General features: G+C 38.6%; 1 protein-coding gene and 1 pseudogene across 1 annotated transcript in view; both read right to left on the minus strand.

Annotated features, from left to right (window-relative positions):
• Positions 1-2,292: 2,292 nt before the first annotated feature.
• Positions 2,293-25,677, minus strand: part of CD96 (CD96 molecule) — an 85,240-nt gene continuing 61,855 nt past the window's right edge. Inside the window, 6 exon segments of the mRNA XM_067737161.1 lie at positions 2,293-2,369; positions 2,372-2,400; positions 4,252-4,380; positions 7,249-7,333; positions 8,107-8,172; positions 18,740-18,807. Coding sequence (XP_067593262.1) covers positions 2,293-2,369; positions 2,372-2,400; positions 4,252-4,380; positions 7,249-7,333; positions 8,107-8,172; positions 18,740-18,807 — 454 coding nt within the window.
• LOC137224514 (cytosolic 5'-nucleotidase 3A-like) lies at positions 11,773-13,098 on the minus strand (annotated as a pseudogene).

Raw genomic sequence — 25,677 nt, forward strand, 5'->3', positions numbered from 1 at the left:
CATTCTCCTAAATCAGGGTGCCAAGGGGGCTGCCTTCGAAAACCTCTCCCCTTCCTCAGAGCCTCTGAGACAATGTTCTTTCCACTATCTCTGGCCTTGGTTAGTTTCTTTAAACTTTCTTTCCAGCTTTTGATCTTGATTAGTTTCTTTTGTCTTTTCATTTCCTAGTCTTTTTTTTTTTTTTTTTGCATACTTTCCTGGCCCTCCCACCCCAGGGGCCAATTATTTCTGCTTTTCTTTGTTTTCTGTCAACAATTTTTGGAATATATTACCTGGGCATTTAAAAAAATCAATATTTACTTAAGTGCACACAAAACAGCTCTTGTATATAGTAAAAGGAGATACCAAAGCAGTTAAATATCATGATATAGTGGAGACTGATCACACTCTGGACTGGAAATCAGAGAGCTGGGTCATCATTTTGACCCTATCACTTCTAATTATGTAACCTTGGAAAGTCAATCTCACAGAGTCTCTAGCTCTTTATTTGTAATATGACCTCTAATGCCCATCGTAACTAAATATTTTATGATTTTAAAGACTTACACTGCAAGGTTAATTTGGTCAAGCTGACCGTATGTTCATCAGTTAAAACTTAAGCTTAATCAAGGGAAAGACTATTTTGATTGAATTGTTTGATTTTCTCTCTCACCCTAGGCACTTGCGTAAGACCTAAACATACCTACCTCTAGACTTATGCATATAGGTTAACTTTTGCTACAACAATGCTGTGTAACTGTCACACCATTTAATGATGCACATTTGGTTAGGCTGGAGGTTGGTTGGTCTAAATTGGGCCTGGCTTGGGTGGTTCTGCTCTAATCCATGAGTCTCTCATCCTCTTCTTGGAGCCAGCAGTCTAGCCTAAAATGTTCTTCTTATGGCAATGGCAGAGAACAAGAGAGTGAGTCCAACCATACAAAGACTTTCAAGTCTTGGATTAGTCAGGTCCATGGTATTTCATTGTCCAAAGCAAATCATATGGCCAAGCCCAAAGTCAAGGGGTGCTCATGATGCAGGTGGGCAAAGAAGTGAATATTTCTGAACAACAATGTTATATAACACACTGTGCTTTGGAAATGAGTGATGAAAATGATTATATATGGCTTCTTCTCAGTGAAAATGAAGCCTATGATGAAGACATGCAGAAACCTTAGGGATTAGAGTCCAGAGTTGCTGGTTTGAGACAGGCTCTATGAACTTACTTGCACACAATTTTAAGGTGCAGGTGAAAGTGTCATTTTAGTCAAATGAGAGAGGTTAAGATCATAACACTGCCTGAAAATCATCTAGAGTCCTTCTATTTTGCAGAAAATTCCTCTGAATCATGGAATGAGTATCCATCCATGAATGAGCAACTGTTCACTCTATTCAAGTTGGAGATGAATTTGCAAATGTTGACCAGAACTTACTTATAAAACCAGAAGAGGCCACTTCAAAGAGATGGCTAAGACTAAAACATCATGAGACACTTGGCCATATGATAGATTGAACAATTACATGACGTATGTCGTACTGTACAACTGTCTATCCCTTTACCGAAACAATCTAGCATCCTCCAACTCAGCCACTTTTTACCCAATACTTCTACACATATTTATGTCTTCTAATGGGACAGTAAAACAAAACCAAATGGTTATCCTTTTGTTCATCCCATGTGCAGGAGCCCAGGCTGAGCATGACGGGAGGAAGAGTGAAGAAAGACTGGAACTGGGGTTCTTATGCAAGGTATTCTGTTTTCCTCCAGTGAAAATAAACAACTGAATTTCAGTACAAAGACTAATTGCACTTTCCCATTATTTGGAACTCTCGCTAGAACTTTCACATTTTCTTCTTCTTGTAATTTTCCTAGGGAATGCAACAAACCTCAGAGGTTATCATAATTTTGGCAAATAGCTTAGAATGTTAGCAGATGCCCCAAAGGGAAGAGGATCATGTATGGACATAAGCTTGAAACCCTTGTCATCCCCTCAAAGAATTAAAGTGAAACATAAAAACACTGCAAGTATTTTTGAATGACAGCAGCCTAATTTGCACTTCTTACATAAGCAAGAAAATCCCTGCAGATAGCATTAGGTGTGAGCTTCACATAGCCTCTCACTCTTGTTTAAATTTCCAGCATGTGCAGATGAAAGAGGGTGAGTTGCTGGGAAAACAGGTCATTCAATTCTGACATCCATTTCAACTGCAGCAGAGACTTGGCTAGAGGGTGATTATATTAATAAAGCACCATATCTATCTTTTCGATAGGATTCTAGCAGAGTTTTGCTTGTGTGGCAAAGTCTCAGAGGACTAGAGTGTCTCCAGCTCATGACAAGGCAGATCAACTCCAATGGACTCTTGAATGTAGGTGTACTTGATGGGAGGTGAGGCGGCTTGAAAGGCGGAGGTCTTTCCATGCTTGGAACAAAACATGGCTCCTTCAACGCTGAGAATGTCAGGGGGTGATGTGTGTATAATATATTTTTTAAAGTAGAAAACAGAGAAAGTGAAAGAGACATGCTTCCCTGGTTCTCTCAGATTTTTTTCCTGGCGTAACCTGCTTTTTAGTCCTGTTATGATAGTAGCATTAATTAATATTTATGTGATACTTTATAATTTGTAAATCATTTTAATCACAGCATTATATAATTTGCATTTAGGAATTGAATATTATTGTCACCATTCCATAGATAAAACTGAGGCTCAGAGGTTTTAAGCAACTTGTTCAAAGAAACCAGACCAGCAATTCAAGCCTTTTAACCAGAACCTACACTCTCCATGGCAACTGCCTCCTAATAGAAGAAGTGTTTCTCTTATGTGGGTTAAAACATTCCTTCAGGGACAAAATTTTAAAATTCTGGGACCAAAGATGGCAGCTTTTCTAATAGTCCCTTTGCCAACCTCACCCCCAACCTTCACCCACTCACTCACTGTGTGTATACTGTGGGGAAGGATGGTGCCCACATCATCCATCTTCTGTTTGTTTTAGTGAATATTCTTAAAGTTGTCTTTGTATAAAGTACTGTTCTATGTTAGCACAATTCATCTCTCTCTCTGAAGCGCCTCAAGCATAAAGGTGAGTGTGGCACTTAGCTGCACAAATGCTCCAGCTCTCTTGATATCAGGAAATAGAGGTATATCTGTGAGCAGATTTATGTCCATGACTCAAATACTTCTACCCTTTGTCTATCAATCCATAGTACCTTAATTTCTCCAGAGAGAGGGAGAGATTGTTTTTCATCTCTATGTAAAACAGACATTTGAATGCAGAACAATAAAAAAAATCAATTCATATTTTCAGATTCCTGTTTTCTCATTTTAATATAAAAATCCCAACGCCTATTACCTGGTTCTCTGATGCTTTAATGGAGACAATATATATATCAAAAGGTGGACAAAATTCTAAGAAATTTGCACTTCTATCTTTTATGGGAAATTAAGAATTTCTCAAGGTCACGTGGTGGCCAAAGTGTAGTACTTGGACAAGAATCCAGAATTTCTGACTCTGTTTGGTGTTTTATTCACCACAAAACACTCCATGCACATGGCTATAGAGTCTTCGAGGGTACTCTAAGTAGAAGGTAGAGTACATGGTCAATGTTATCTGAGACAGTAGTAGTAAGATACGTGGAAGATCAGCTCTATGTACTCTGAGGGTCTCCTCTAGGCATGGCCTAATCCAGACTGACCCAAAGTAGCTGAGTCAGAAAAGTGAGGCTTAACCTTCCATGTCATTTCAGAACGATGAGTGGAGGGAGGAGAGTTTTGGAAAATATTTCAATAAGACAGAAAAGGGGTAACACATTGCTTGCTTGCTTGCTTTTCCCTGTGGGGAAAAAGGAAAAGGGCAGTAAAAGCCCATTCTGCTGAAAAGCAGGTGGAAATTTCTTAAAATTACCTTTCTCACTCAATTTCACACTTGAGCATCTAGGCCCAGCGGGGCCCAGGCAATTCAGAGATGCATGAAAATGAAAAAACTAATGAAGATTAAGAGAAAAATCAGTTTCAGTTCTCATTTCATGCCCACTGACTTGTTCCATCCAGTGAGTGCTCGAGCCTGAACAGGGAGAGGTGGGACGAAGTCGGAAGCTGTGCATCTAATCCCAACTGTGTGGTGCCGGGGAAGCTAGGTAGCCTCTCTGGGCTTCTCTGAGCCTTATTTCCTCAGTTAAATATGAGATCAATGCTAGGAATGATATTTAAAGTGCTGAGTGAATATTTTGTACTGAAAAAAGTATCTGTTCCTGCATATCTTAGTATTGGACTCACGTTTCTTTTTGGTATTGACACAATTTTCTCACTCCAAGACCAAACAGTACAAGGCAGGAAAAGAGCAAAGCTGCCACAGTCACTGGCCAGGACATTCCATCTTTGGGCTGATTAACCACAATACCTGTGGCATAAAGAGAGACGAACTTTAATGCCAAAGTTTGGCAACTGGAAGGCAGGATGAATTGAATTAGTTTGCTTACCTGAAACACGTTTTCTCCAAAGGCCATGGGGTGTTCATTGATCACAGTCATGCTCTGGGACCATATCTATGTCTTGTTCTCATATCTGTTCTTGCATTTATACAATTGCTTTTTTTCACATGAATGTCTTTCTTGTTAGAATGTTCCAGAACTGATCTTTTCTTTTTTTTTTTCATTTCCCCAAGACCCTGGACAATTCCTGGCACATGGTGCCCAGTGAAATGGTATTTGTAAGAATGACTAAATAAAACTGATCATCTGTAAATTTGTTTTCCAAATTCACTTCAGTAAAGAAAACTTTATGTGTAGAAATATTGATCTAGCTTTGTATTTTCTTATTCTTTAAGGAGTCATTAAATGCTTTATGGAATATTCGTGTGTTAGGAGGAGGAGGAAAGAATAAAAAGCATTATAACAATTCAAAGGCTTGAAAGTCCAAAGCCAAAAAGGCCAGAGGCAATATAAATATAATATTCAGGACTGTTTTACTTTTTCTCTAACATGAAGGAAAAATTAAGAAAACAAACTCTCTTAGGAAATAAGACTGTCTGGTTCTGCCTGGCAGAGAATAAAAGGGAATGTTTATAATTATATAGTTGCTTAATTTTTTCCTTTTTAAAAAGTGTTTTATGATCACGTTAAAGATTCAAATAGTACGAAAATACAAAACTACAATGAAAAGGAAGTATCCTTACTTCTTCAGATGCCAGCTACCCACACTAGAGGCAATAACTTTTAATAGTTAATTATGTATCCTATCAGAAATTTTTTACTCATATATAAGCAAATATATGTACCATGAATATATATCCCTTCTTATTACAAATGGGGGCATACTGTACATACTGTTCTGTTCCTGGTTTCTTTCTCTTAAAAAATATTCTTGGAATACTTTTCACAGAAGTGCATAGAGGTTTTCCTCATTCTACAAGATTAAATTACTGGCTAGTTCCCCAACGTATGGATCTACCATAGTTTATTTAATTGGCCTCTTAATGTTAGATGGTTAAATTGTTTCCAGGCTTTTCTTATTTCTAACAACACTCCAGTGAAATTCCTAATACATTATAGGTAGATCATTAGCTCTTCAGATTACATAAATTCTTTGGGCAAAAAGTGCATTTTTGTATCAGAATTATCTGGATTGTTTTTGTTTTTTCATCATTTTCACTAGATTATAAACTGATTGTAGGTGGAGACTACTTTTTTAATTGTTTTGATTACCTCAGATTTATTACACTGCTTTTCATAAAGCAAAGTTTCAAAAACTACAGGCCAAAAAACTGGATTTCAAATATTAGTTACCAAATCTCTTCTATGTTTTACGTAGTTTGGATGGCAGCCACATGATGTCATGTTAACACTGGGTATCAGTGCTGAAGATTTTTCCTCTTACAACACGTATCCAGGGATTCAAGGTCTTCCTGATGCTCACGCTACTCTAGCCCTGTCAAAGCAGACACTGAGGGTACCCTGGAAGCTCACACAGTCCTAAAATACGTAACCGTGTGGCTCATTGTATGCACAGGTGGCTAGAGAGTTCACAGTAGTTCAAACCACTGGAATATCATGATCACAAAAGAAAGAATCTCACAAGAGGTCAATTTAGGACTACACAAAGCTCTGTTTTAGTAACGTCAAGACTTACTAAGCTCTGCACTGGTAATATGGTGGAATATAACATTTTACCTCTAAAGTTTTAGAGAAATGAAAGAACAAAAGGTTTTAAATAGGTCTTCTAATAGGTCTTCCATCAATGCTTACTAATTTTCTCCCAACCAAATATAGAAAATGAGACCACTGACTTCAGGAATGTCTTGGTGGAAAAGCCGAGCTCCAGTCTTGCCCTGTCTCTCAATTAGGCAGTTCTTTAAGGCACCAATAGTGAAAGATGTTAGTAGGATGTCAGTTTGCAGCTCTGCTACTATGTGGTGTGCAGGATGGATGATGCTCCAGTAACTGAGGACTGTGTGACCCTCAATATGAAATAAACTGAGTCCCCAGGTGGAACGTTCGTCATTTAAGTGAATACCTTCTGAAGGGAAAGAGTTGATTATGGCTCTGAATTTACAATCAAGATCTGTGTTGGGAGGGTCCTAACTTTATTGAATACCATGACCTCTTATGATATAAAACAAGGGATTACATTTAACATTGACAGAATTTTATTAGTTGAATTATAGGAATACTCTTTTTTTTTTTGTGGTATGTGGGCCTCTCACCATCGTGGCCTCTCCTGTTGCAGAGCACAGGCTCCGGAGGCGCAGGCCCAGCTGCCGTGGCCCACAGGCCCAGCCACTCCGAGGCATGCAGGATCCTCCCGGACCAGGGCACGAACCCATGTCCCCTGCATCGGCAGGCGGACCCCCAACCACTGCACCACCAGGGAAGCCCTATAGGAATACTCTTTGTTCCAAAAATCAGACTATACTTTCACAGAACTGAAATGTTTCTCACTACTTTTTACCTGGCTCATTCTCATTCATTTTTCAGATTTTAATTTTAAATATATCCTCAGAGAATCCTTTCTTGTTCCCCAATTAAAATCAGAGCTTTCTGTTAGACTCTGGCAACACCTTGTACTATACCATAAGATGTGTCACAAATAAATTGAATTGCACGATTATTTATTTACTAAATATCCTCTATAATAGATTATAATCTTCAGGAGGCAAGTGTTTTCAACGTATACCAAACAACTGGCACAGTACCTGACAAATGGCAGGTACTCAGTAAATACTTGTTGAGTGAATAAAACATAAACGTTTAAAAAGCGGTAAATGACTCAGCAGTGATATGGATATGATTATTTTTAGTAGATCCATTGGCAGTTGTGGGAACTTCTGAAAATGCTCTGGCTGTGCTGGGGAAGGTGTCACCTAGGGATATAAAGGGGATATCTGATCTGATCCTAATGACAATCTCCACCTGGTCAAGAAGTGTAAAATTGTGATTGGACTTCACTTGCTATTAGCAAGGGCTCAATCTGAATGGCCTAAATGCTCCTAAAATATTATCTGTAAAATTTACTAAGGACCAATTTATGCAGGACTGGTATCCTAGGATCTAACAGTTACCAAAGAGTGAAACTTCCTATTGGTTTAAAGAAAAAAAAGAGAAACAATACAGCACATAAAACAAAATAAGATCTGCTAAAGAATCTCCATGAGAAGTGGTTATGGGAAAATGTCTGAAGTTGGTGTCATGGGAAGATGAGGCTTACCCATAGTAGCCCAGGTTATCAGAGGTCCAATGGATCAAAATGCTGATTCTTCCCACTCTAATATGTTTGATAAGATCAATAAAAATTCCTCTGCAATATCTGAGTAGACAAATCCATGTCAACAAATCATTCCATTTTCCAATGGAAAATTAAAACTTAAAATGCACTTTAATGGATTTGGCCCCCAAATGCTATTATGTAGATTTCATTTTGAAATAAAATAGAGACAAATCTAAGACTTGTTCTCTACCTTTTTTGAGTGACTGGGAAGAATTTTGGTTCCATCCATTGTCATTTTTATCATCACTGTCGTTTTCATCAAGATGCACTTTTAAATACCTGAGATTGGCTTCGTTCTCATTTTTCCCCTCTGATCAAATAAAGCAGACCACAACCTTCCCTGACACGAAATTTTCCCTAAGTGCTCACCATGGAGTGTCGAACCTGCCCTTGAGGGGGATGAACTGTACGTCTCACTGGGCATCCATGAAGCTGCTAAAGGAAGAAGATAATGGAAAAGTTAATCTGTATAAGACTAATTATTTTATTGTCTCTTCTTGACCTTTAATTGAACCTAAAAATTCAGCACACATTAGAAGGTCCCAAAATAAAGTGGGAGTTGAGGGAATGCTTGTGGTCCAGATGTTTCTAATAGGGAAGGTTTTGATCACAGCCATTTAAAGCAGGAAGAAGAAATGGAAGAAAACACTAGGAGAGGTTTTTCCAGCCCCAGAGAGTGTGTTGTGACTGTTCTCATGTCTATCCCACAGAGGAGCTAAAAGAATGAAAGCCCAGGTGTGTTACAGTGGCCTTCAGTAAAGAAAAGATACCAATAGGACTTTTTTTTTTTTAACATCTTTATTGGAGTATAATTGTTTTACAATGGTGTGTTAGTTTCTGCTTTACAACAAAGTGAATCAGTTATACGTATACATATGTTCCCATATCTCTTCCCTCTTGCGCCTCCCTCCCACCCTCCCTATCCCACCCCTCTAGGTGGTCACAAAGCACAGAGCTGATCTCCCTGTGCTATGCGGCTGCTTCCCACTAGCTATCTATTTTACATTTGGCAGTGTATATATGTCCATGCCACTCTCTCACTTCATCCCAGCTTACCCTTCCCCCTCCTCATGTCCTCGGGTCCATTCTCTACAGCTGCATCTTTATTCCTATCCTGCCCCTAGGTTCTTCAGACCACTTTTTTTTTTAGATTCCATATATATGTGTTAGCATACGGTATTTGTTTTTCTCTTTCTGACTTACTTCACTCTGTATGACAGGCTCTGGGTCCATCCACCTCACTACAAATAGCTCAATTTTGTTTCTTTTTATGGCTGAGTAATATTCCATTGTATATATGTGCCACATCTTCTTTATCCATTCATCTGTTGATGGACCCTTAGGTTGCTTCCATGTCCTGGCTATCGTAAATAGAGCTGCAATGAACATTGTGGTACATGACTCTTTTTAAATTATGGTTTTCTCAGGGTATATGCCCAGTAGTGGGATTGCTGGGTCATATGGTAGTTCTATTTGTAGTTTTTTAAGGAACCTCCATACTGTTCTCCATAGTGGCTGTATCAATTTACATTCCCACCAACAGTGCATGAGGGTTCACACCCTCTCCAGCATTTATTGTTTGTAGATTTTTTGATGATGGCCATTCTGACCAGTGTGAGATGATATCTCATTGTAGTTTTGATTTGCATTTCTCTAATGATTAATGATGTTGAGCATTCTTTCATGTGTTTGTTGGCAATCTGTATATCTTCTTTAGAGAAATGTCTATTTAGGTCTTCTGCCCATTTTTGGATTGGTTTGTTTGTTTTTTTGATATTGCGCTGCATGAGCTGCTTGTAAATTTTGGAGATTAATCCTTTGTCAGTTGCTTCATTTGCAAATATTTTCTCCCATTCTGAGGGTTGTCTTCTCGTCTTGTTTATGGTTTCCTTTGCTGTGTAAAAGCTTTTAAGCCTCATCAGCTCCCATTTGTTTATTTTTGTTTTTATTTCCATGACTCTAGGAGGTGGGTCAAAAAGGATCTTGCTGTGATTTATGTCATGGAGTGTTCTGCCTATGTTTTCCTCTAAGAGTTTAATAGTGTCTGGCCTTACATTTAGGTCTTTAATCTATTTTGAGTTTATTTTTGTGTATGGTATTAGGGAGTGTTCTAATTTCATTCTTTTACATGTAGCTGTCCAGTTTTCCCAGCACCACTTATTGAAGAGGCTGTCTTTTCTCCACTCTATATTCTTGCCTCCTTTATCAAAGATAGGTGACCATATGTGCATGGGTTTATCTCTGGGCTTTCTATCCTGTTCCATTGATCTATATTTCTTTTTTTTGCCAGTACCATACTCTCTTGATTACTGTAGCTTTGTAGTATAGTCTGAAGGGTAAGCTGACATTATTGTTTGACGATGAAAACTGAAGTGTCAACAGCGAATAATCAGACCCCTGTGGTTACAGGACTTGTTAGCTTCTGGGTGAGTCCTTTAGATACATTCAGAGGCAAACCTTCCCCTTGAGTGGATGGCAGCAAATTCCAGCAGCACATAGGGCCTTTGAAATAGATATATCAACTCATTTTGTTTAGCTCTCCAACTCTGGCAAGAAAGTTCCACTTCTTGGCAGACTCCACATATCTGTACCTGATAACATGCCTATAATGTAATGTAAAGTAAAATATCTGCAGTAGTATATGGTTATAATCGGTAGAAAAACATTATGCTCATTTATTTAAAACATTAGTATACATGATTTTCCAAGCTGAATGCTTTCTTTTGTGTCAAGACCAAAACAATAAGCAAAACCAAAATAAAATAAAACAAACATTAAAACCCCCCTTAGCCTGACCCTTTCTTGGTTTCTCTCTAGATGCCAGTAGCAGTTACAGCTGCCGACAAAGGTATGTTACCAGGCCCTTTGGAAGAGCTGAAAGTCACTGCTTTCTGGGGATTGCTCACAGGACAGTCTGTGACAGCTGCTCCACTTGGGGTCACCCCCCAGGTTAGGGTGATTTTGTATATAGCTATTTTGAGTTTGTCTAGGTCTGGGAGATGTTCTTATCTTCAATATAGTTCTATGACCCTGTACATGTGATCTTGATCCTTTTTGTTGTAGACAGAATGCCAAGGTCTATAGATGACAATGGACTGGGTACTTTTTTAATGCCAATTTTTAATGTTTAAGCCATTAAGCCAGGAGTTTGATTGACACAGAGCAAAACCAACTAAAAAGAAATTGGAGCCAGGCCTGGATTTAGGTAAAATTATGAAGAAGGAAGTTTCTTCTGGATAACCTTACGGATTTTTTGCCCAATATGGTGTCTCCTTTACTTCCTACTTTTAGGGCCTGATGCCTTTATTTCTTATGTCTTCAAAGTCTGTTTGCAAGAAAGGATATGATAAATTAATTTATGCTAAGATATGAATGGTTTAACAAGTGCTATCACCTTGAGACAAATGGGTATTTAAAAATAGATTTTCTATTTTATGTTCATTATCAGCGAGTCAATATAGAACACCTGTAATGATCAGTTACATGTGGATACCAACTGTTTTTTCATTAAATACAGAGCGCCAGTCTTTTCTGGCCAATTCTGATTTTCTCCAAACAAGAAAACCAAACATAATACAATTTCAGGAGATGGTAATACCATCAGCATGATCCATCCAAATTGCAGAACTGGCAATACTTAACTTAAAATCACGTAAATTATTTGACCATTTCATAAAATTTCTTGTTGGCCTTCTGAAAACTTTTCAAGTATAAAAAGATCTCAAAATATGTGTGATAAAATTGAATTACAAAATCCACTTTGGAAAACTAGGGAGTTATTTTTCTGATTTTGGCTTTAAGATTTTTCAAAATCTGTTAAAAAGAAATAAAGAGGAAAGTGTGTTGAGAGAGGCGAAGAAAAAGCAGCTTCCAGCTGATAGACTTAACATGTCTGAAAATATTTCAGTAATGTAAAGGAAAAACTTCAAGAGCAAGAATATATTACAATTAAGAGCGTTTCAGCAAGATTAAGAGATGGGCAGTTCTTGTATTAACTGCTCCCATAGGAGAGAGGTCTTCCTGAAGAATACCAGTTTATAGAATCCTCAGTAAGATAGAGCTGGCTATCTCCAGTGATTTATCTTTCACTAAAACCATACTTTTTCTAAAAGCTCACCCACTCCATCATTTAGATATCCAGTTTTTAGGATGTGTTAAACACCGGCTACTCCACCTGCCATTCTTAAGTCTCCTTGGGAGTCTCTCAGCAGAGTTAAATTATTATTGTCCTTTAATTGATTGAAATATTCTGTGTTCTTCAAGGTATCATCATGTTTGTTAAATATGTAGGTTAATTCTCCTTTAAATTCTTTGAGAACACATTTTCATCAAAATCCATGAATGAACACTACTTTGACATTTGGATGACAAACACCAGCTTGATGGATAACATCCTTAAGTACATCACCATTATTGGTCGAAAATATGAACATAGGGATATGGTGTAGTTAGAGTTTCTCAAATATATTCTTATATCCCTCCTTTAGCATAACATCAGTTTCTTCCACAATTCCTTTAAATTTAGCTTTTGATAAAGGTTATTCGACAAGGAGACTCTGTGAACTTAGCATACCATTCTACCATAAAAGGGTACTTTTATGGTAAAAACAAGACCACTTTGATAGCATTGTCTTTTTCCTTGAGTTGCAATAACTTTTTTTTTTTTTTTTTTGCGGTACGCAGGCCTCTCACTGTTGTGGCCTCTCCCGTTGCGGAGCACAGGCTCCGGACGCGCAGGCCCAGCGGCCATGGCTCACGGGCCCAGCCGCTCCGCGGCATGTGGGATCCTCCCGGACCGGGGCACGAACCCACATCCCCTGCATCGGCAGGCGGACTCTCAACCACTGCGCCACCAGGGAAGCCCAGGGTTGCAATAACATTTTTTGACATTCATTTGTAACCAGCTTACAGTTCTCAATAATATTATGACATGTTAGGCATCTTTCCCTTTGTAGGAAAATCCTTACTGTCATATAAAAGTCCATAATTATCTGGTTTGGCAGCTCCTCTTTTGACAATATCACAGGTAATTTCTGGTACTCTTATAGGGTTCTTGAGGCAAACTGAACTTTTCTAAAATTCTGGCATGATTTTTACATGTACAGACTTTATATTGAGTAACCAATCTTCCTTAAGACACTCTGAGTTCTGCCCTTAATTTTGTCCTAGAACAAAGGCATAGGGTGGCAAGCAATAATCATAGATGCAGGGCTTGGACACAGAGATGTCACTGATCTTGGTCTTCTGCCCCAACTTTTCCTTCAAGGGGAATATATACTGGGTCAGCATCACCTCTTCCATCAGGATGCAAATACTGGCACCAGCTACTGTGTCCATTCTTGCCATGATCACTTAGTCCATAAATGGGACCCCCTTATGCTCTTCCTAACAAAGATGACATTTACGAGCTTTGGAAGTGTGGGGCTTGTGTACTAACTGTGAAGAACATGGAGCCCCCAGAAATTGGTATTTTAACAGAGGATCGAATTTTAAATCAGAGGACTAAATCTTTAATTTGAGGCTGACCTAATGAGGAATTAGGTGACAGAATGGGAGCAGAACAGTTTTTTAGATAAAAGGAAAATGGAAAGAGATGTGATCTGAGACATATAAGATTTTAGAATTTGAAGATAAGAATGGTGAGTTTAGAGAATCAGCATCCTGACCAACAGGGAACGGAGGGACTGAAGAGATTATGGTGCAGCCGGACACAAGGCCCAGCATCGTTGTAGGTCCTGGCATTGCTGTGTCCCTGCCATTGACCCTCCACTCCTCAACTCTAGCTTCTCCATCACCCTCTGCCTATGGAAAGTAAAAGGGGTTGTTATGAAATTGTTAGGCACAACTACCAGGAACTTGAGGAGAAACAGCCAGGACCAGGGACAGGATAAGAAATGCACTTGTAAGATTTAAGAAGAATACATAAATTTTGAAGAATATGGGATGCAAGGTCAAAGAACAGAATAAAGACCTCATGTGAGATCGATAAGAGGTACTCTGAGGCCTGTGTGTGTGTGTGTGTGTGTGTGTGTGTGTGTGTGTGCGCGTACATGTGGTGACAGTGAACTTGATGATTTTGGTAATGGGATAAATTGGAGGCTTAGGGACTCATGGAGACTCGTATCATTTTTCTACTTGCCTAACTTAGACAGACAAGCTGATTTCAATGTGGCTTTAGGCTCCACTGGGCCAGATGGATGGCAGGAAAAACCAGAAAGAAAAAAGTAATTAAGCTTCAGTTTTCTCCTCCATGGCCTGATCACCTGTGTCAGGATGAAAGTGTGTCCCAGGTTGTTATTAAGCTCATACATTTTGGGTATTTAGAAGTTCAGATTTGGTATCCCCATTTCATAGATGGTTACAGTAAAATATGCGTTACTGTTCTAGACTGAAGGAAATATGGAAGCTGAACTAGGATTAGATTCCAGCACTCTTGAATTGCAGCCAAGACCTCTTCAAGTTAATAAATAACAAAATAACAACAAAAGAATATATTAAAACATACACTAATAAATTTATTGTAAATGCAATGTACTCAGAACTTCCTTGTGACATCCAAATATATATGAGCTATACAAAATGCATGTATAAGCAAATATCCCATAGAATGTGTTCATAAATAGCAAGGGCCCTAGACACACTGCTAGTGGGTTTATTTCACTAGAAATCCATCCATTATCATTCTTTTTTTCCCTCTGAACATTTCATAAATCTATTGAAATAAACATATTGGAAGAAAAAAATCCCATTACCAATGCCTGACACGAATCTTGCCAAATGCATCATCTAATATTGGATGTCATACTGCAGTCCAATCCAATGAGTAGAAACATGTTTCAAAAACAGTTTGGGACTGAGCAATCAATATTAACTTGTTGGATCCTAATGTGTTTTTGTGAATGATTATAAATAGAGCAACTCACTGTGGGGAATTTTTTCTCTAAGCTTATGGATGAAAAATGGCAAATGGTTAACAAGATCTTCTTGCATAAATAAAAGAGTGGGTTTTCACTGCCAGGAAAAAAAATTGTTTGTTGGGTTTTAGCGTCCCTTCCTAGCTTTCACAATTTCTAAGGCTATTTTTATGGTAAGAATGATAAAGAGATGTCTGAGGATAGATGAAGTTTTCAAGTGGGGAAGGACAGAAAACGTGAAGGATTACAATAGTTCATTTCATTATGAAATCTATTGAAAAGACCAAGAATATACTTGTGTAAATTAGGAAGCACTTTCAAGCAAGACCCTTTCAATTTTCTAGTTTCTGGGGCAAAAAGTACCTTGGGTGGCCTCTATGCCATTGATCTATATTGATGGGATGCACGGGGTAAAAAGGATTTTATTCTGGGCACACATGCTATTGTAATAACAATTTAAATAAAACAAATAAATAAAAAGTTCAAAACTTCCAATTAAACAGATCATTTCTTTTCACTGTGTGTGTGTGTGTTTTCTTCCTTGCCCAAATGTACACATACCTTTTCAATCATTCAACAAATATTCGCTGAGCACCTACTGTTGCCTGCCACTATTACAGATGTTAGAATACTACAGTGAACAACAGAAAAAGGCTTAGGTCCCTGTTCTTGTGTATCTTACATTCTAGCATAATTTCAATAGACAATCAAATAATTCAAATAAACAAAGGAAAACATCAGATGCTAATTAAAATATGGGATAATTTATGTGCAATCATAGCATAAATTTAAGTTGGAGTTCAGCTTTTTCCTATAACATTGTCCAATAAATTTTTATCCCCATTGTCACATGATCTACCTTCCCTGTAACCAAGAAGTATTAATTCATTTATTGATTCAACAATATTTGTTGAGAACCAACTCAATACCATGCACTATCTCAGGCACTGTGGATACAGGTAAACAAACAAAAAAACACTCTCATGGAACTTTCTTGTATTATAGTATCCAGAATAAAGGGTGACAACTAGTGTAGGTAGAGTTTCAGCATAGTTTATTATAAACAACTCAATTTTATGTTAACATCAATTTTATGTTTAACATAGGATAAATGTTAATCTATTAAGTATGAACTTTCATCCCCAGTCTAATGCTTTTTATTATCAATTAATATCTGATTGGTAAAAAATTCCCAGCTTCTACCCTTTTCTATGTAGCTTAGTACATTTTGGCTATTGTTTTGTTTGGCTTCATAATATCCATTGAGTTATTATCTCATCCTACCCCCAACTCATACACACAGATTTTGGAATTATTAAAAATGACACTGTAAATATTTACTCCCTGTCCCATCCCTTGTATACCCATTCAAAAGCAAATGCTGTTCTGAATGTTGTCTATTATTCACTTACTTATATATATTTTAAATTTTTATCACTTATTATGTCTAAGCCATATAGTGTTTGGCTGTACTTGCTTTTAATCCTAGAGATTATCATAGTAAGTGAAGTAAGCCGGCCAAACATCAGAGAAAGACAAACATCATATGATATAGCTTATATGTGGAATCTAAAACAATGATACTAGTGAACTTATTTACAAAACAGAAATAGACTTATAGATGTAGAAAACAAACATGGTTACCAAAGGGGACAAGAGGGGAGGGATAAATTAAGTGTTAGGGATTAACAGATACACACTACTATATATAAAATAGATAATCAACAAGAACCTACTGAATAGCACAGGGAACTATACTCAATATCTCATAAAAAATATGAATGTGAAAAAAGAATATATATTTATATATATCTGAATCACTTTGCTGTATACCTGAAGCTAACACAACATTATAAATCAACTTTATTTCAATAAAAATTTTTAAAATTTTTAAAATTTTAAAAAATAAAATTTACTTTAAAATATCATTCCATATATTGTCACTTGGCGTTTACTTTTTTGACTCAATACAGTGTTATTAAGATTCATTCATGCTGTCATACGTGGCTGCCATTCACTCATTTTTCATTGCTCCATAGTATTTTATGATATGACTATATAACAGTTTATTTATCTACCCTCCTAACTATGACCATTTAGATAATTTACAGTTTTTTTGTTATTATGAGTAGTGTTTTCCCCCCAATGTTTGTGTACATATCTCCTGGACACATGTAATAACTTGTTTTCTGGGGGGTACTTATCTTGGAGTAGAAGTGTTGAATTGTCTGCTATGAAACTCTTCAGCTATAAAGCATAATGCTTAAGTGGTGGAAGGAGATGGTACCAATTATTACCCTCACCAGCAACATATAACAAATTGTATTAATCTAAATCCTATATAACACTTGGCAATTCCAGACTTAATTTTTGCAAGTTGATTATGTGTAAAATGACTTCCTGAGCTTAGTCTTCACTGGCATGTCCTGATTGTTAGAGAGGCTGAGAATCTCTACATGTTTTCTAGCTACTTGTGTTTCATCTTTTGTGATGTGCCTATTTGTTCATTTCCTACTGCTTTTTGTCTTTTTAAAACTTGGTTTGTAGGCATTCTTTATATATTCTTGATATAAAGTTTTGAACCTTTGCTAACTATATATTCTTGATCCTTTTTCAAGTATGTGTGGCAAATATCTTCTCCCAGATTATAGTTTGCCTTGTTTTAAACTGTCTTTAAGGAGTCTTTTGATGAAAAAAATGTTCTTAATATTATTGTATTCTAATTTTTCAATTGTTTTTATGGCCTTGTGTCTCTTTTTTAGCCCTTTCTTACCCCAAAGCCAGGAAGAAGTTCACCCTAATTTTATTACATGTTTTAATATTTAGCTTTTTGACACAAATATCTTAAACTACATGGAGTTTATTTTTGTGTACTGTGCATGGTGGGAGTGCATTCTAACATGCTTTTCTTATAAAACATCAATGTTCCTGGGTCCACTTGCTGAACAGTCTCTTCTTTTTACGGTACTCTGCATGCCAGCTTTGACATACATCTAGGTTACACTGCCTTATGGATCTCTTTGTGTTCTCTCTCTTCTGATACTGCTTTTTCATTCCTGTATTTGGGTACTGAGTTCATGGGTGTCTATTATATTATCAACGTATTTGCTGAGAGAATTGTGTTACATTAAATTATAGAGCGTCATGCCCAGACTAAGAATGAAACCGTGTCATGAATTAAAGATTGTGATTAATCGAAATCTGTGAACCTGACATCCATAAAAGAGATAAAATAAATAAATTATGCTCAAAGAGCGATATTACACAGGTTCCTTTTCTCTCTTTGATTTACTTCCTAAGGACAAGTTCCTTAGGAACAGTGAGATGACTGACTGAGCCAGTGGGTATAAAAGACTTTTAGAGGTTTTCAATGTACAACTTAAATGCTTTTTAAAAAGGACATACACATTTACTCTGTGGCAAAGGGCCCGGGAGTTAAATTCAGAAGTCCTGCACCTGTGGCATCCAGGTTTCTCTTCGCTTTAGACACATCCTTTGCTGCTTCCCACCATGCTGATCTTTGTCTTGTACCACTAAGAGGCAGTATATTTCCTTTTCAAATCCTGTCAATACCTGCTAAAGCAGCATCAGCAGACCCTGCTGCTACTTGGTCAGATGACAAGTAACAAACCATTTCTGTGCCTCACACTGGGCTCTCTCTTTTCGTTTTTTTTTAGTGACATGCATATTCTAGCTAGTTCCCTCTTTCCCCAGATCTACTAATAGTTTGCTTTTTTATCTCTACTTTACTCAGATGTTGCCTTCCTCAGTAAGGCCTTTCAAGACCACTCTGTTTAGAAGGGCAGTGCCCCCTCACCCTTGATTCTCACTGTCTCCCTTCTCTGCTTTATTTTTTCTGTATCACTTATCACTATTTGTCTGTCTCTCTTCCACCAGATTTTGGAACTTAGGTCTGTTTTGTTTACAGATATATCCCTAGCAACTACAACAATGCTTTAAAAATTGTCAATGCCTTGTAAATATTTGTTAATATGATTATAAACAAAGCACACAGTAGCTGTTCAATATATGTGTTGGGTAAATGAATGAGGCCCAGAGTACTCCAAGGGACTCACAGTTACACTTACAGTATTTGGCGTCTTTCCCACTGGAGGTCCAGGAGTAGTTGAAGCCTCAGGTAGTCAGGTCGTAATTGCTGGTTGAAAGACAAAATTTTCAGAATTCCACTTTCTTGTAAGGCTGTAATTTAATTTTACTTTGATGTGCTGAATTTTTAAACTATATGACTTTGGGGAAATCTGAAATTGAAAATATGCTTTGCTACACAGGAACACTGGCTGGCATAATAAGCAAAAGTCTGTAGTTTATGTTTAATGCCAACTTGTCACTGATTTTCTTTCTTTTTCTGTTCTTGTCACCAACTCAGATCACTGGGAGTATTGTCAAGATTAACATTACCTTAAAAATCCCATGACAAATGAAAAATACAATATAATAACAAATCACCAACCCATATTTTTAAGATTACAGTGATTGGCATATCAATATAGAGTCACCAGATTATAACTCGCCACAGAGTAACTCAAAACAAAAATATCAACATCAAATGAAAAAAAGATAGCATTTTGCCCAAACCTCAATATTATCATAGCTGTAGTGTTGTGTTGTCTCTTTTAAGTCACATGAGGAAAGCCTTGCTATACTCACTTTGAGCACTTGGAGGGGTGACATTTGGAGTCGACGTAGTCACATCTACAAGGGCTGTTGAAGATGGAGCTGGATAACCTACTTTGAAAAAATATTCCCAAATTGTCATAGGTATTTACTTTCACATGTTTAAATATGCCACTATGCTTAACAAGGGTGGCACGTAGAGCATGGAGTGTTAAGAGTTGGAAAGAATCTTAGTGAATACATACTCTAATGGCTTCATTTTATAAATTATGAAACTGAGTTCCAAAGTTCTATGCTTGTGGTTATACACCCAATATTCACACTTTCAAAATATGTTGTTTTAGCGTCTACTGTGTGCAAGACTATTCGACATGCAATGAACAATGAAGACAAGGTCCTCACCCTCATGGAACTTATCTTGTAGTGAATCTTCACAATTGTATATAATAGTTTCACATACTAAATATGGTTTCATATTTACTTCAATTCTTAGTTTTCAAAATCATCTCCATCTTTATAAGCCATCATAATTCCCATTCTCCTCCCTCCCTTCCCCCCAAAATGAAAGACTAATTCATATTCATTTGAAAATATCTCTGGATATAAAGCAAGGTAGATTGAAGAAGAAAAATACCCTACCACAGCACACTGAAACATGTTGATATGTCTCTAGGGAAGACAAATCTTTAATAGAATTTTTATTTATATGTATTTCTTCTTTGTTCCAAAACATGTTCATGGTGGCTTACATAAATATGCAAGTGCAAGAAGATAAAAGAAGTGGATAGAAAGAGAAAACAAGGGCAAGGAAAAATGAAGTTAGAAAAAGAATGTTGAGTTTTGTTGAAACCTGACTGGGGATATTACATAAAATGCATTTCTGGATGTAGTGTTCTCTTAGTAGATATGGACTGCACATTTGGTCAGAACTTTCTAGTAACAATGCTAAGAAATAAAAAGTATATGTTATGCCATTGGACTTCCCTGGTGACGCAGTGGTTTAGAATCTGCCTGCCAATGCAGGGGACACCGGTTCGATCCCTGGTTTGGGAAGATCCCACATGCCACGGAGCAACTAAGCCCGTGCGTCACAACTACTGAGCCTGTGCTCTAGAGCCCATGAGCCACAACTACTGAGCCCACGTGCTGCAACTACTGAAGCCTGCACGCCTAGAGCCCGTGCTCTGCAAAAAGAGAAGCCTCCGCAATGAGAAGCCCATGCACCGCAACGAAGAGTAGCCCTTGCTCGCCACAACTAGAAAAAACCTGCACACAGCAACAAAGACCCAACGCAGCCAAAAATAAATAAAATTAAAAAAAAATCAAATATCTATAAATAAATATATATATATAACTGTATGTTATGCCATTGATGAACATTATAAGATAAATACAGTCAATTTTAAGAGAAACACAGCTATTCTTTTTATTATGATTAAAAAAATTTTCTCCCCAGTCTTTATAAAAAAGATACTGTAAAATGTGTACAATATTCTCAACAATATCCTTACAGCATGGCAGCCAACGTGCTCATTCACCCTCAAGCTTTAGTTAGTAGTGAATAGCCTGGCAACTTCCCAGGTACCTCGATTCTGGGAAAGGGCATGCCTTAAATAGAAAACACGGTAATCAAATCTCTGAAAGAAGTATATATAAGATAAATAAATAAATGGCATTGTGGTTCATAAGAAGCTCACATAAGAGATGACCAACAACAATCGTTCTACAATGTAGCCTACCAATGAACACCAAAGACATACCACCCACCAGCTCCATGAATACAGTTAGATACGGGGAGATGTGTCATAGGCTGTCTCACGTGATGCTGTATGAGGAATGAAAATGGGCAGCCAGCAGCAGGATGGGCAGAAAAAAGTGTTTTAAACACAGGATATGCACAGCTTCATTTATCCAACAAATACTTATCGAGTTCCCACTATGTACTGGTATTGGAGACAAAGTGCAGAGAATGAGAGTTTTTGCCCCTGCCCTTATGGAGTATACAATTTAGTGAGAATAAAGGTCAATATGGCAGATTACTGGTTGGCCACCAAACCCAGTCCTCTTCTTTCTGGTACAGAGAAACTACACTTCCTAGCCTCCTATGCAGTTAGGTGTGGTGGCCATGTACCAAGTCTCAGGCAATGGACTGTGAGTGGGAGTGATGGTTGTCACTTCAAGGCTTGTCCTATAAAATATCCCACATATGATCCTCCATGATCTTCCCTCATGTACTATCCAGGTATTATGACATAGAGTGACTTGGAAACCACAACTTAAATGTGATAGGGCTGCCACAGCATGGGTTACAGAACAGAGCACTCAGCTACTTGCTTGTCCTTTTATTGGTTCTTTCTGTTAGGATAAATAAATTTGTATTATATCAAGTATAAACAAACAAAATGAAATGTTGGAATTTGTTGTTACTGTAGTTTTTCTTTCCCTCACAAATAGTATAAAGAGAATTGCAGTAGAAGATAAGTACTATGGTAGAGAAAATGCACTGTGCTGTGGGATTCCAGAGGAGGAACACATAAACAACGAAGACATGTGAGCTCAGCGCTTTCTGGAGGAAGTGACGTATCAACTAGGCTTGAAGGGTGACAAGAATTAGCCAGACAAGTTGGAGAAAGGGGGCAAGCAAGGAGCAGAATGTTCCAAGCAGTGTGGACAGAAAAAGTGGGAGAGAACTGAAGCCCGATCAGAATGTTGAAGGCACTCTGTGAGAAGAACAGGGACGAGGATAGAGAAGTAAGAAGAAGCTACATCCTTAAGATTCCACGGAGGAATAATATCCAACTAGTCCTTAACAGATGCTCTGACCCCAGGGTAAGTGAAGGGTGGCCTGGACTATAGCGTGAAGGCTGTGGGGAAGAAGGGAAGTGGACAGGTTTCAAGTGTGGGCTCTACAGGCTTGGTAAATGGCTGAATGTAGGAAATTAGGAAGAGAGAGAAGTCAAAATAACTTCCAGTTTTCCAGCTTGGGCAGATTTCTGGATCAAGGCATCATTATCTGAGAAAATAAACAGAAAAAATAGCTTTGGAAGGGCAAGAGGCACGAAGATGAAATAAACTTTGGACAGATTGATTCTGAGTGCATATGAGACATTCAATTCCACAGGGTTGAGCATGTGAGTCTGAATCTTAGGAGTAAAATTAGGCTGCAAATGAGTATTTGTGAGACATCAGCACGTAGACAGTAATTGGAGTAACTGAGAGTGCGAAAGAAGATGGGTCCTGGCAGAAGAGAAGAGGGCCTAGCATGGAACGATGAGGACCACTTCCATGTAAGGTACTGGCAGGAGAAAAGGAGATTGAAAAGGAGGACCCCAGGGAGGCAGGAAGAAAGCCAGGGGCTATGGCTTAGAGAAGCCAAGGTGACAGAGGGTTTCCAGACGCAGGGCCAGTCAGTCCAATTCAGCAAATATTTGTGGGTGAGCGCTATGTGCCAAACGCTGGGTCAGTGCAGTCAAATGCTACCAAGAAGACAGATTCCCTTCTAGCTCTCAACTGCTAGGAAGCCATTGCATTAGACTTGCATACAAAGCCTAAGAGACAGATTTGCAAACCACTTGGAGACGGGCAAAAGCAGTGCACCTTAGCTATTAAAAGCATGAGTTCCAGAGCCAGATACCGTGAGCTGAAGCCTCGCTTAGTTCTAAGTTAAATGTATGATCTTGGTAAAGTCTATGGACCTGTCTCTCTTTCTTGTATTCCTCGTGTCTAAAATAACAGTACTTTTCTATAGGGTGACTGTGATGATTGAGAAATCATCACTTGTATGAATTCTCATGGAAGAATGCCTGGCATGAGGTAAGCACTAAAAAGTAATCTTAGAAGTTATATAACAGGTCATCTGCAGTTTAGTTCAGGTGCTGAAAACACAAGCATATCGTAGCAATAGACGAATCTCCTGATGAGTTCTACCATTGACCCACTTTCCTTGGTCTTTCTAGAAGGACTCTGATTCCAGGTAATCAATCCCTCCCTCCCCAGGCTGGCCCAAGTCAAGAACTACATTCCAAAAGGCTGCACCAGAAAAGGGCTGTCTGGGGTGAAGAGAACGGCAGCATGCTGGGCATTAGCTCTCTGATGGCAGACTGATGCCTACTGGCAGAGTCACCTGCAGCTCTCCTCTTCCACCTCACTGAGCCCCCGTGGCTCAGATTCTCGTGCAGTCACTGTAACTTCCAGCTCACTGCCTCCTACTGCTCATCAAGACAAATGGCAGGAAAAAATGCACCAAAAGACTGGTGGCAGGATACACGAAGTAGCTGTAGGGCAAGCTCAGATTGTCTCAAACTGAGTATTGGGATAACATTCCTGGACACCCCAGAACTGCTCTTAGGGAATTGAGCCCTGGCGTTCTCCCACTGGCCCACCCTGGCCGGCAGTCGAATAGCAAGGAGGTCAGCCGCTGTTCACTCCCTGTGAGCATTTCGCTGGCTGTGCTCCACCACGCCCTCTAGAGGAAGGCCCAGGAAGTCTCTGCATCAAGAGCAGCTGTGCTTCTCCTCTGCAACTGGCTCATTACGATTTTAAGAACCTATGGATCACAGAGTGAATCTGAATTTCTTTCTCTCATCGAGATGGCTTTATCTTTGTCCCTCTTTGCAATAATTTCTTCAGTTATCTATTTTTTAAATTTTGTAAGTTTACCTCGTAACCGTACAAGACAAAGTAAAAACTGCGTAGAAGAAAACTAGCCATAAGTAATCATTGGATACCGTGGGATACTGAGAGATATGATGTGCTCCTCCTAATTAATATAGGAAGAAAAGGTGAAAGAGGAAGTGAGGAGGGGAAGGGAAAAAGAACAAAGACTATCCACGTTTTAAACAATTCTCAGAAGGATAAAAGAAAGAATTATCCCTTTACTCTGGAACTCTGTTCCTTGTATAGGAGAAAGTGTGGCTTTCATTGTCAGTCATAGTCTCATCAGTCATAGTCTCATCTCTTATCTCCCTTCCCATGGGCAAGCATCATTCATTCTTCCTCCCTCCCCCACTCTCTTCCTCTCACTGGGAGAACTGACCTTCACAGTATTCACCAAGTGACTTAGTAAGTGAAAGCAGAAAGGAATGGTTTTACAGTGGGGATACATCATAACAAGGGTGACGATGATGATGAAGAAAAAGAACGAGGAAGCAAAAATTAGAGAACTTTGTATATATTTGTGAGCTACCACCATCACCTAGAAATCTCAGTCTAATATGCAACTGCCAGCCACCTTTGAAAATACTTTTTACTTAGAAGGAACAGACATTTTCCAATTGCCCACACTGGGTGCTAGCACTGATTAGTAACATATGATTTAATCCTGGCAGGATTCACTGGAATCCTGATGAAGTATGATAACTGGGAATTTCATTTGTATTAAAAGGACTGTTTAAATGTTCTCTTCTAGAGGTCAGAAAATAATGTGACATAAATCCTTACTTACTGCAGATTTACTGCAGGGGAAGAATTCATTCGTTTGATTCCATCTAGCGAGTGTTGTTCCTGGACCATGGGAAGAGGAACACTGCCTCGGGCATGAATGCTGCCTTGATCTTTGCCTCACTCTGTCTCTTGCCTGGTTTAGATAACAGCTCTGCACTTCCTCTCACAGGCAGGCCTGTGGAGTTTGTTGAGGGCTGAATCAGTGCCATAGCTTCTGGGAACAAAGGGATCAATGACAGCTATCACTATCTTGAGGGAGCCCAAGGTCATTTCAGTCTTATTCGTCTCCAGCTGAATTTTGTTTTGGTCTTGGCCTAAGGGTCTGTGCCAAGTTGCATAGGTTATTGAAAGAATGATCCCTTTAATCTGGAATTTTGTCCATCATGCAGAAGTCAGAGCTGAAGCCAGCCAGAGATAGCTTTACACGATGGTTCAAGATTAAGGCCTCTTGGCATTACATGACACAACCTCTAACAATCTCAACATTGTTATCTCTTGCTACTCCCGGCCTACATTCTTTCACTTATTCACCAAGCATTTGGGAGCCTCTATCTTCCAGGCCTTGTACTTGGCACTGGGGATACAATGATTAGCTTCCCTGGAGTTTAAGTTCATGGAGGATATGGACATTAACCAGAGAATCACATAAACCAATCCAAACATGAGAACATTTGAAGGAGAGAAGGCCTAGTCAGAGTACCAGGAAGGCTGCCCTGAGGAATGTAGAGGGAGAATGGAGGCCGGGGAGGGGCTGTGGGAGCTTTAGGGTAGAGCACACAGCAAGTGCAAAGGCCCTGGGGTGGTCTACACACTGTGGTTTAGTATTAGTAATGTGTGGTACTTGTCTATTCCAGGGCTGGGCCTTTACAAGCCCTCAGAAGTGTTTGTTCTGTGTGTTGAACTGAACTGAGTGTTGTCACAGTGCACGTCCATGGCCTCAGCAGCAGCA

The sequence above is a fragment of the Pseudorca crassidens genome, chromosome 5 (genome assembly GCF_039906515.1).
Source record: "Pseudorca crassidens isolate mPseCra1 chromosome 5, mPseCra1.hap1, whole genome shotgun sequence".
Taxonomy (NCBI): Eukaryota; Metazoa; Chordata; class Mammalia; order Artiodactyla; family Delphinidae; genus Pseudorca; species Pseudorca crassidens.